This window comes from Lycium barbarum, chromosome 12 (genome assembly GCF_019175385.1).
Source record: "Lycium barbarum isolate Lr01 chromosome 12, ASM1917538v2, whole genome shotgun sequence".
NCBI classification, from domain to species: Eukaryota; Viridiplantae; Streptophyta; class Magnoliopsida; order Solanales; family Solanaceae; genus Lycium; species Lycium barbarum.
In genome coordinates, this window is record NC_083348.1 from 15487149 (window position 1) to 15499881 (window position 12733).

Here is a 12733-nt window from a genome sequence, read left to right on the forward strand (position 1 = left end):
TCTACAGAAACCAGTCCACTTTGATGAGCAAAGGGATGGGCCATCGATATGTCGACGAGGCGGCATTCCCCACCGTCGACATGCTGTAACCTTTGAACTTTCAGGCTGCTAGACAACGGAGCAAGTCGACGGTCGTCGACCCTCTCGTGAACCCGCATCGCTGGAACCTATTTGTTCTACTTATATATATATACCCCTCACATTTTATTTCCTCATTTTCATTCCCCAACCAGAATAAACCCTAACATATTTCCTCTCAACATTTTCCACTAAATTAGGGAAGTTTTCGCAAGATTTGATCTCCGTGAACTCGAGCTAGTGAAGGGAAAGTTGTTTCTAGGGTTTTATTGAAGTTGTTGAGTTTAGGAGTCGGTGTTGAAGTTTGATTTTTTGAGGTTTAGTTCCTTCAAGGTATGTATATGGTTCTTATCTTTATTATTGAGTTGATTACCAAGGGTTTTAGTGATTTAAAGTAAAGGAAAGATAGTTATGAGAGCGGTAAGTTGATTAAGGGTAAAGTTGAGATTAGGGGCTATTTTGGGAGATTATTTGGAATGTATTTGATTATATTTTGATATGTGAGTATTGACATTGTTGTTGTTGGTATTGTCGATGATGTTTGGGTTGAATTGGCTAGTATGTTATGTAAGTGGTCTAATTGTGGCCTATGTTATCTTGATTGTAGACTTACGAGTTCGAGACGTAGACGTTGGACGATTAGATACGCTTCAAGGTATGTTAAGGTTGTCCCTTCTATTCTTTTGGCATGTTCCTTATCATATGAAAAAAAAAAGCAAGTGAGCGAGTTCCAAAGACTCTACTTTTAGATAGTATAGGATTTATTATATCCTTGACTTCATATATTTCATACCTATAGTTTCCAGAGTATCCTTTCATGAGTCCTTCATGCATTTATATGTATATATATGTATAACTATTTTCTCACACCGCGCCGTGCTATAGACGACTGGCCAGGCATGTAGATGTGCACATCACTGTAGTGGGAAGATTATGAAATTACCCCGGATGCGGGATGACATGATATATGGATTAGGCTGTACATTTCATATCACTAACATTTATGGATCGGGCTGAACGTTCCTCCTCAGCACTAACAGTTATATTATATATATAATTTTGAAAGAGAGCATGCATATCATACGCCGCAGAGGAACTTTTAGATATTGAGATTAGCTTCCGTGTTTCAGATATCTTTCATGATTCTTATGTATTTATTGTTCTTATGCCTTACATACTCGGTACATTATCCGTACTGACTCCCCTATTGCTCGGGAGGTTGCGTTCATGCCTGCAGGTTCTGGTAGATAGACGGGCGGTTCAGCTCAGTAGGAGTTCCACTCAGCGGTAGTCAGTGCGCTCCACTTGGTCCGGAGTTGCAGTTCATTTTTAGTATGCTGTTTTTTGACATGTATATATGGGTATGACGTGGCCCTGTCCCATCCTTTCTACAGCTTTGTTCTCCATTAGAGGTCTGTAGATAGTTACATGTAGTTGGCATATGATGTAGCTTTGTCGGTTCCTATTCTTTTGTGTACAACATATGTAGTGGCCTAGTCGGCTTGCACTGTGCTTTGCAGTATTTATATGCACAGGTGGTTGTGAGTTCATGATGTATAGTCTATGGTGTTGTGCTTGTAAAAGTCAGTATAATTCAGTTATAAGTCATATATGGGCCACCCTGTTATTTAGTGATATTCAGATGCGAGTATAAGGGTGTCTGGTCAGTAGATGTCAGACACTCATCACAACTCATCGGTTGGGTCATGACAATTATGTCGGTTTATCGAGTTTTATCTTTATCAGGTTATTAAGAAGCATAACTAGTAGATACTAAACAGTGTAACTCTAAGTAGGAAGTTTGCTACTTGGAAATAGCTTGCTAGTCAGAGGCTGGGTAGCAAGGCTGGGGTTAAAGGGTTAGATTACAGAGGTTGTAATTTGTAACTCGCAGTTGGCTCTTATTGTGGTGGAGTTGTTGGGGAAATCCTACAGGTCTATACCTCTTGGTTTTTATCACCTTTGAGCCGGGTGGTTTCCACGTAAATATTGTGTGTTCTTTACTTACCTGTAGTTTATTATTTCGCAAAGACACTAGCATAGAATAGGTACAGTAACGTATTCCATCCTTAGGCGAAAATTGCTTACACAAGGATAGGAAGTAGGTTGTGCAACTTAACGTACAGTAATTCTAGAACTTTCCTCCAAAATCCCCTTTCCCTCCAAAGAATAATTTATTCTCTTTAGAATTAATTTACTTGTCTCTTCCTTTTTCACCAAAATCGCGATTAATGAAAACTTTTAGCCAAAAATGATTTTTTTAAAAATTCCTTCAGCGCAAAGGGTATATTTGCACAATTTTGTAACGGTAGGGGTGTATTTGCACCATTTTGTAACGGCAGGGGTATATATACACCACTTTGTAACGAGGATATATTCGCTCTAAATCGTAAAGTTTGAGAGGTATATTTGCACCTTTTCCCTATTGTTATTCTATGAGCTTTTATACTGTCACATTCTTTAAAGGAAAAAACATTTAACTATTTATAGAAAATATTTTTATAAATACTGGGTATGTTGTTGTTATTGTATTTATAGAAATATTGTGCCCTAGCAAGGTAATCAACTTCTTTCGATGAAAGTTTAGCGACATAGACTCTTTCTCTGTCAGGTGCGTTGTCTATTTGTCCATTGAAGATGACCCGCATGTTTCCTTCATTTTTTGTCCTCCCTCTCATTCTCCATGCAATTGACAGAGTTAATTGGGTAATTATAATTTTGGCACGATATTTGTGCTTGTAATCTTATTTTTATTGACTGTTTTGAAAAACCAGATGCCTTCAATTCCTTTATAAGCCAATAGAGGAATTGTATTGTATAATCTTTACGCATAAGGTAGGGTTGGTTCTGAGAAGAGGTCTGATCCGTTTTAATGTCTTTGGTGAATAAGGTTATTTTGTGACATTAACATTTCTTCATCTTGTGATGAACTTGCTGCCTATGGAATTTAATTGATTTCTTCATCTAATTCTTCATGATCCTTTTTGCAGGTATAAGGTAATTTAGGAAATTGGTGAGAAATTTCAAGTGTAAGGTTATTTAGGTCCCAAAGATTCAACATTTGCTTTAAGTGAGTGTATATTATTTAGTGAAACTACTAATAGAACTTGATGTGTCATGTCGTGACCTTAATAATATTACTATATTTGATTTCCTTTCCTTTGATTTTAGGTTTGAAATAGTTACAAGGTTTTAAAATTAACTTTGTTATTTTTGTTGGGTTGAAATTCACCCCTACAATTTTTATAGCTGTTATTGCCTTCCAAGTTTTATACATGTGCTCCTTTACTAGAACAATTTATATTTTCTTTTCTTATCTTTTTTTTTAAGCAAAACAACTAGCATGATACTAGTTGTGAATTTATTGATAAAGAGAATCTATACAGAGAAATAAAACAAAATAAGGCCAAAAGTACCTATGAAGTGAAATAAACATCCAAAGCATCAACTCTAGTCTAACTGCAAACTGTCCAAATTTCTAGTTTGATTTCACTCAAAAAGAGATGGCTAAACCACCAAGCCAAGTTTGTTGAAGTTCTTTTCTTATCATAGTATGGGTATATATATCAAATTCTTTGGTAAAGAGAGAACTTCTTAAGTTGATTAGTAGGTATTCCGAATGCAAGATAAAGTTGGAGTGATACAACAACACATTCATGTTTTGACGCAACCTTGCTTTACACATCAAGGTTACAATATTTCTAATCTATAAAACCATCAGTTAAATTTGTAGTGTTGTTGAAGGCTTTCTATGATATATTACTTGTGGAACATCGGAGAAAACTCCATGTCAGTATGTCAGATCCCGTGACTGAAATTAGATTTTCTATAAAACAGGTTGACTAGAAACATTCCAAAGGTTGCGAATACGATGACCAGCTCACCCCCACCCCGTTCGTGAATGAGAGCATCTTGTTGCCAATGCGGTAACCAGCCAACATAAACCTTCGCAATCGCTGTTCTCCTTTGCGAACGCGCTGCACAATATATGTTGCACCAGCAACTAAAAAATCTAGTGCATCCATCTGGGTGTTTTGGTGCCCGAAACTCAACCCTGACCTCGTGGACACAAACCAATTATGCAAATCGATCACAAAACACGATACGAACCAGCTAGAATGCTCAAAACGCCAATACAGGGTCATCTTGATCCGAAGTTGACCGTGGTAAACCTAAGTCCTTAAACCAAGCACGAGTCTCAACCGACTATCTGAAACACTCTTAAGCCTCTCGAGATTTGTCCAGACCATCAAACTTACTCATAATTCACGTTTTGGACCTAACGGAACTGTCAAAACTCGAATTCAGAACTCATTAGGTCCAAATGTTGACTTTGGTCAAACCTCTTCCTTATTTCTATTTAAGACTTTTAATTTTAGATGTTCTTCTTCGATTCTTGCCCGATTGGCTCAGTAACCATTCCACCTATCGCTGCCGGTCAAGATCACCATTTAAAGCTAGGGAATAGGAGTCCTAAAGGTCAAAACAATTGATTGGGTCATGACATCATCCCCTCCTTAAACAAATGGTCATCCTCAAACGGGTAAACAAGAGTACCAAAATTGTCGAGCAGCAATCGATATACATCAGGCGCGGACTACACCGATACAAGCGCTTTTTCACTTTCTCCGCCAAATCTTTCTTTAAATTAGTTCAATAACCTGTATCTCTATTTTTCATGTCCGAAACTATCACGCCCCAACTCGGGAAATATGCGGGCACCTACTATTTTCTCACCTCGATAGGTGAACTAGTCCGTTAACCAACACCAAAACAAATAAAAAAAATTAACTCCCAATAATAATATAAATAAGTCTGACATAAAAGTAATAATAAGTGCGGAATAATACCCAAATGAATCTGGTCTAAATCGTATAAGAGCTACTACACAGATAAAGTCTGAATGCATAGTCTCATAATGAAATACTATCTCAAGGATAGAAATAAGACAAGTAATGAAAGAGTAGCCATCCGGGCTGCAGATCTGCCAAGTGCTCACCCTTGATGCTAGTGAATCAGGCCTCGGGATCAGTCACGAGGGGTGGAAGTCTCTTCAATAGTGTACCCTTCACTCATAAAAAAAGTACAACAAGGTAGCGTTAGTACAAAACACCATACTGAGTAAGCATCATAGGCTGACAACAGTTAGGTCACACATGCAAACAAGGAAAAGGAAAGATAATCATGCTCACAGATAGATACAGGTAAAAAATTCCAAGTCGTACAATCAATTACTAAACGATGTCTCAAATATTTCACGAATCCAAACATAACCCAATAACTGAAATATCATCGAAGATCAATATCAATCCAAATGACAATAAGAACATATAATGTGTATGTAAATTGAATGCAATGCAATGATACATGCATGCTCCGGGGGGACGATGTCCACCTCTCGACAGTCATGACCCATGGGGGACCGCTAAGTCCATGTACCATCATCCTGTATCACACAGCTTAGAATGACATCATTGCTAACCACTCCATATCACACTGTATAGAAATGGTGACACAAATATCATAATTTCCAATGAATCATACTGTTACGACCCGTTTGGCTGTTACTGTAATTTCCTCGAGTTTCGCATCCAAAGAAGTCTTTTGATCAGTGTTGCTTAGTCACATGGAGAAATTATCCTATTAAATTGACCCAGAACCATGTTGGAAAGGATTAAAATCGTAAAGGACCACTGGGGCCCAGTAAAGTGCTACAGGGGCAAGAGAACCGCCATGGCGCTATTGCGACAGCCACCTTCCTAACTGCCATAGCTGTACTTTCAATTCTTTCATATGACCACCACAACGTCCTCTCGACCTGACATAGCGTGACCGCTGCTGAGGATTTACCACCCGTCAAGGCGGGCATCACAGTTTTCTCTAGTATTCAAACCCCATTTTTACTCAAACACTAAATCTTAGCCGCCACTTAGGGAATTCGGAAGGCAATTCTCATGGTTTCATAGAATAGGTAACCTCTCTATCTCATTACTTCATCCTTCTTCCATTTTAATGTTCTGTTTCACTAAGAATTCATCACCCAAGACGATAAAAATTGAGGTTATCTACTTTTCAAGTCTAAGATGACCAAAATTAAATCTCTAAGCTTAAAATCTGGACATTCTTGGGAAAATCCTTTAAGTTCTTAAATTAGGAGGATTGATCGTCTCTAATTTCTGAGTTTTCATCTCTTTTTGTAAATGGATTTCAACTATATTTTCTAGATTGGAGTTTTGTGAATGAAAGAATATATTTTACGAATTAGGTAACTTAATTAGCAACAAAACTAGATTTATTCACTAGTGAAAATCTAGAAAATCTTGTTGAGAATAAATTCCAATCTTTCCTTTGCAAAACCAAAATCTCAATAACATTCCTATATTATTGACACTTGTTCTTTCGGGTTTCCTTGACATTCCAAGGTCCTCCTTTGCGGGTTATATTTCAAAAATGCAAAGTTAAAGATCAACGGGATGTTCGTGGCACTTGTTCGTCCTCGAGGTAGGTTACAACTTTTTTCTTTGTAGTAGACTTCGATTACAGTTCTATATATGAACGATAGATGAAACAAAGAATTCATGCCTAGGTCATTGGACACGGATGTCGGGATGGAATTCTTAGGATTGGTACTATTGTGTGACTTGTGTGTTCGGGCTCATGGCTCGTAGATTCCCTAAGTTATGCTTGTCTTATCTTATGTGAATTGGTGGTTCCTTTGTTATGGGAGATCAGTTGGAAGGAACAGATTCATGTGATACTTGCATTATCATGGTTGTCCTTATACGAATTGATTGGAATCCCTATGATATTCATGATATTCTCATTACATAACATACTTTCTCATATCGATGATATAATTGTCTTTATCTTGATATTGGGTGATGGTGATGACGGAGGTAAGTATGATTCGTGCAACTTTACTATATTTGCGTAGCCATCTCTATGCTGTGTTATACGGAGTGGTTAGCATTAATTTTGGAAGGAGGGATCATTCTAGGATATGTGATACGAAATGACGGTACATGGACTTAGCGGTCCCCCATAGGTTATGACTGTCGAGAGGTGGAAATCGCCCCCCCCCCCCCCCCAGAGCATGTGTGTATCAATGCATATACATTGAATTCTTACCATATACATGTTGCATTGTACCTTATTAACTCTCATGCCTAATTATAATATAGGTTTGTGATTGTAATTATTTGAGACTTTGAATGATTGAGCTTAGTTGATATAACCATAGGCTGGGATTTGTGATTGATTAAGTATAAGTAAATTGTCCATGGTATGCGGGAATGATCTAGCGGGCATGAATTTGTTCGAGTATTTGAATGGTGAGAAGGTTTGTCATTCCATTTTAGTCCCAACCTATTGGGTATTATGTTGTATTATGAGTGGTAAGTATATGAGCGTCCTTGAGGGCATTAGCAATTGATGTGGGGATTTGAAAAGGTCATCCTAGTGGCATAATTGCACTGAATGTGGGAAAACACATAAATGTATATGTTAGGGAAATTAAATACCTTTTAGCGTCTTGTTTCACCGAGGATCTAATTGAGCTAGGATAAGACTTATTTTTGATTTACATAGAGTTTGGCTTTTTAAAAAAAAAACAATATCCACTAGGCTTGTCTGCCTAGGGCTGATTTTATAAATTTTTCTCAAGAAACAAAACACATGAAATCTTTACATAGTTGCCAAAAGGCTAAGAAAAACTAAAAATAATCTAATGAGCAAACTAGGATTAATAATATATCCTAATCTATTACTACTAATGACCAAATAATAAAATGGTAACTTGACTAATATTGCATATTCCTCAGAATGCATCCAATAAAGCCTAAGAGTCTGTTCCCTCTATTTGTGCCTTGTGTCTATCTCATATCCCTGTCCCTTTGCAAAATGTAGCCTGTGGATTCCATAATAGCAATAGTGTGTGATGAATAGCAGCTTCATGTAATCTATAGTTTACTTTATCATGTCCCAAGTTTGTACCCTTGATGCATAATATGACCAATTTTTGTGACCTCTAGCTGCAGTATCAAAACTGTTAATTCTGTTGAACTTAAGACCTCACCAAGTCTGTAGATGTATCCATGCTGTATTCCAAAGAACAACTGCAGTATCAGGTCCTAATTGTGAGAAGCAGCAATATCTGTAGCTCTTTGTCAAGTCCATAATATCCCAAGTTTGAAACCTTGATTCATTATGACTCTACTAGAGCTATGTCATGTGTTTTGCTTGAGAAACTTGCCTCTAGCTCTGCAAATACAAGATTATCCAGTACTATAGATTCATTGGTGACAACATTCCTCAGTAGCAATAAAATTCCTGCAAAAAAGAACACCATATCAAGTATATCAACTACATTCACACTATCCTCCCATAGGATTTAAATGTGAAAACATAGTATGAGTTGTGTCCTTTCAAGTCTGTAAAAAGTACTGCATTACTGTAAATTCCCAGTTCTTTTAAAAACAAGAAATTACAAGCATATGCAATCTTCAGGTCTTGAACCTCCTTGTCTGTCCAAATTACTCTAGCTATCCTTATATTCCACCATAGACCAAGATAAACACCTTTCTCATCTATTGTCATATTCACAGTAGGCTGAGCAGTTGCTAATACCATACACTCTGATATAGTCAATAGGCAAGTTAAGTGTAACTTTGTATCAGTGCTAGACTAACCTGTTGTATGAGTAAACCTATCATATCCATATCCTTTCCATATGACTTAGGATCAACAGATAAATGACAAGTATCCAAGCAGTCCAATAGCAATACCATAACAAATTTCAGATCTGCAGAAATCTTGTGATGGTTTTGGTGCACAAGTAAGCCTGAAAACACATCATATCTTGTGCAAAGATCAGTGTACCAATAGTAAGAATATACATTGTGTCCAATTAAAACTACTTCATTTCCAAGATGCATAGGATCAGTAGTGTAGACATCTACAGATAGTGAGTGTACATGGTTCTTGAGTTCCTTCATTACATGAATTCCATTAGTTGCCATAACACCTGCAAAAAAGTAAACAATGTTAGTGGGAAAAACTACCACCACACTCTCCTCCAATTGGTGGCAAAGAACCTGAACCTCTGAATGATCCATGATATCCCATAGTTCCTCAACAATAAATACAATGTTCCAAGGAGGTTTCCACTCCATCTCCAATGTCATCTTCATGGGCATGGAATCAGTTTCAAGAGTGAATGAGTACACATGTTGAGGCAGACAATACCTAGCAGCTTCCAGTAAATCTCCTGCCTCTGATTCTGTATTTGTACTTTCTTCCATTTCCTTAGCAAATGCATGAACCAAATCACCCTTATGATCCCTTACACAGAATGCAAATGAACTCCTACCACGGTTGCCCCTTATAGCACCAGCTGTGTTACACTTCCATGTACCCTCCATAGGAAAACTCCACAACATTAGTCACTTTTAACTTAGGCACAGATGATTCCAAAATATTCAGAATCTCAGGCCACCTTTGAGGAACTTTCTATATGCCTGGTTTCCTCAGTTTCACTAGTTGTTGTATCAAGGTTGAAGCTTGATATAATACTCTTGCATCTATCACCTTATTGTTGTACTTATCTCTATTTCTTTTCTTCCATAGATCAAACACAACAATAGAAAGGACAACATTGTAAAAAGCTTTCAATCTAGGCCTCATATCAGCAGACCACCACTTCAAAATAATTTGCTGCAAGTGCATACCATTGATATCAATACCTGCAACAACAGTGAAATAAGACCAAGTTCTTTTTGCAGTATCACATCTTAAGAAAATATGAGAGATGGTCTCTTCTTTTAGATCTGCAGGACAACATAAACACTTAGCGGGTAAGTTATAGCCCCAACTCCTAACCACCTCATCCAAAGGGAATTTAAAGTGTCATACTCTCCACATAGTTAAAGCAACTTTGTAAGGCAATCCCTTTACCCACATCTTCTTATAGATATCTCTCTTTGCTGCTTTACTTCAAACATACTCCCATGTTGTTTTCACACTGAATTGACCATTAGTTGAAAACCTCCAATATGGAACATCAAGATCATTCCCCCTACTTGGAGGCTGTACCTCAGTCATTATAAATTCTGCAAGTTCCTTTAGCAAACAGTTTCTAATAACAGTTTCATTCCATCTTCCCTCAGTAACAACATCATAAACATTGTTGACATTCTCATCACAGTAGAAATCAGGCTCAGTGAGAAAACACAATGGACCTAAACCAACCCAATTATCAAACCAAAGAAGTAAAAATCCAATCCTCAGCTGCCACCATATTTCATGATCAATGAGATCTCTAGCTTGTAACATATTCCTCCAAATATGTGATCCCTTCTTCCATGGAACAAGAATAGGATTAGTCTTCTTCAAATACTTGTTGCTCATCAATGCACCCCACAAGGTAGGCTTGGTTCTAAAATTCCACCATAATTTGGAAAATAAAGCTAATGAGATGTCCCTTAAACATCTGAATCCCAAACCACCTTATTATGAGGCAAACAAACACTGTCCCAACCTGTCCTCCAAACTTGTTACTCCAAAAGAATTGTGCAGAAATCTTATGAGGTTTCTTAATAACAAAATCAAGTGGATCAATAGTAGAAAGCAAGTGCATAGGCATATCTTGTAGAACATGCTTGAGTAACACAACTCTTCTACCAAAAGATAACAACTTACACTTCCAACTTTGAAGTCTGTTCCTCACTTTAGATATCAAATCTAAATAGAATGCCATACAACCCCTAGTATAGTAAATAGGACAACCAAGATATATTAAAGGAAAATCCTTTCTTTTAAAACCAGTTACCCTCTCCACGTTAAGAAACACATCCTCATCCACTCTATCATGCAGATAAATGGAACTTTTTGCTTTATTAATCAATTGACCAGAAGCAGCTTCATAATTTTTCAGAACATCCATGATCGAATTCAAAGAAATCTCACATGCTGAAGAGAAAATGATAGTATCATCAGCATAGGCTAAGTGGCTAATTTTAGGACTCCACTTAGGCAATCCAAAGCCACAAAACCAAGGATTATCATGTAACACATTCAGAGCTCTAGATAGTGCTTCAGCAACAAGGATAAATAAAGTAGGAGACAAAGGATCCCTTTGTTTAACTGCCCTAGTTGAATAAAAGAATCCATGAGCTTGTCCATTAAGGAGAACTGAGACCAATTATTCCTTATCTGCTCATAAATTAGACTGATGAACCATTCTCCAAATCCAAACTTACTTAGAACCTTTGTGAGAAAGCTCCATGAAAGTCTATCATAAGCTTTTGTCATATCAAGCTTCATTACAATATTTGGAACAATCTGATTACCATTCTTCTTCCCCTTTTTAGTTCTTAGTCTGATATCAGTGAAAATTTGTTAAGTCAACAAAATGTTTTCCACTATACTCCTACCTCTAACAAAGCCAGTTTGGTTCTGAGAGATTATGCCAGGTAACAAAGGAGCCAACCTCTCATGAGTCACCCTAGAAAACACCTTATTAACAAAATTACTTAAGCTTATAGGCCTGATATCCATAAAGTTCTGAACATCATCTTTTTTGGGCAGTAGGACAAGGTTTGTATGAGTAATGTATCTTAGAAGCTCTGAACCATGAATAAAATCACCTACCATGTTAAAAATGTCATCATCTATAATTTCCCAGCAAATTTGAAAAAATAAACCTTTGAATCCGTCAGGACTTGCTGCACTAGCATTGTTAAGCCCAAAAACTACATTTTTAACTTCTTATTTAGTAGGCCTAGCTACCAAAGATTCACTCTGTTCTACATTAACAAGTCTTGGAATATGTTCAAAAATATCAAACTGAACTGGTGGTGTAACTTTATGGAATTGAGCCTAAAAGAATCTAGTGGTTTCATCAGCAATTTCTGCATCAGTTTCAAGCCAGTTTCCATTGCCATTTTGAATTCTTCTAAGCTGCAGTTTCTTCCTCTTACCATTAACATGAGCATGGAAGAACTTTGAATTTTTATCACCCTCTTGGAACCAATCCATGCCAGCCTCTTGCTTCCAAAATTCTTCCTTTATACTTAATAGCCTAGTCAGTTCTGCATTTACTTTGTTGAGCTTCTCTCTATTTCTGTATGATGTATCAGCTTCAAAAATTGTCTCATGAGCCTTAATCACCTCTTCCATGTTGGTTATTTGCTGAAATATATCCCCATAAGTTGATCTACTCCAAGCTGTTAATACCTTCTTCATGTTCTTCAACATAGAATTGAAAACATAGAATGAGTTAGCATTCACATCTGTCTCCCAATTTGGCTTGCACTACCTCCAAAAAGGACTGATGCTTGATCCAAAAGTTAAAAAATTTGAATGTTTTCTTACACTGTTAGGCCTGCTGTTTCAATTCAACTAACAAAGGAGAGTGATCTGAGCCATTTTTAATCAAATAAGTAATCTCAAGACCAGCAAAAAGATGTTGAAACTCAAAGTTACTCACGCACCTATCAAGTCTCTTAAAGATATAGTGTTCTGCACCCCTTCCATTCCACCATGTGAATACACTTCCCTTATAGCCTAAATCAGTGAGATTACATGTGGTAATACAATGTCTGAAATCTTCCACCTCATTCAATGATACGGGATTGCCACCATACTTCTCATTATCATT

The 12733-nt window shown here is 37.1% G+C and overlaps 1 protein-coding gene across 1 annotated transcript; it reads right to left on the reverse strand.

Annotated features, from left to right (window-relative positions):
* Positions 1-9585: 9585 nt before the first annotated feature.
* LOC132624144 (uncharacterized) lies at positions 9586-11727 on the reverse strand. Its single transcript, XM_060338968.1, has 5 exons — positions 11564-11727; positions 11312-11452; positions 10602-11222; positions 10107-10510; positions 9586-9818 (listed from the first exon to the last, which is right to left on the reverse strand). Exons 1-5 carry the CDS (start codon positions 11725-11727, stop codon positions 9586-9588), a joined length of 1563 nt encoding a protein of 520 aa, XP_060194951.1.
* Between the last annotated feature and the right edge of the window lie 1006 nt (positions 11728-12733).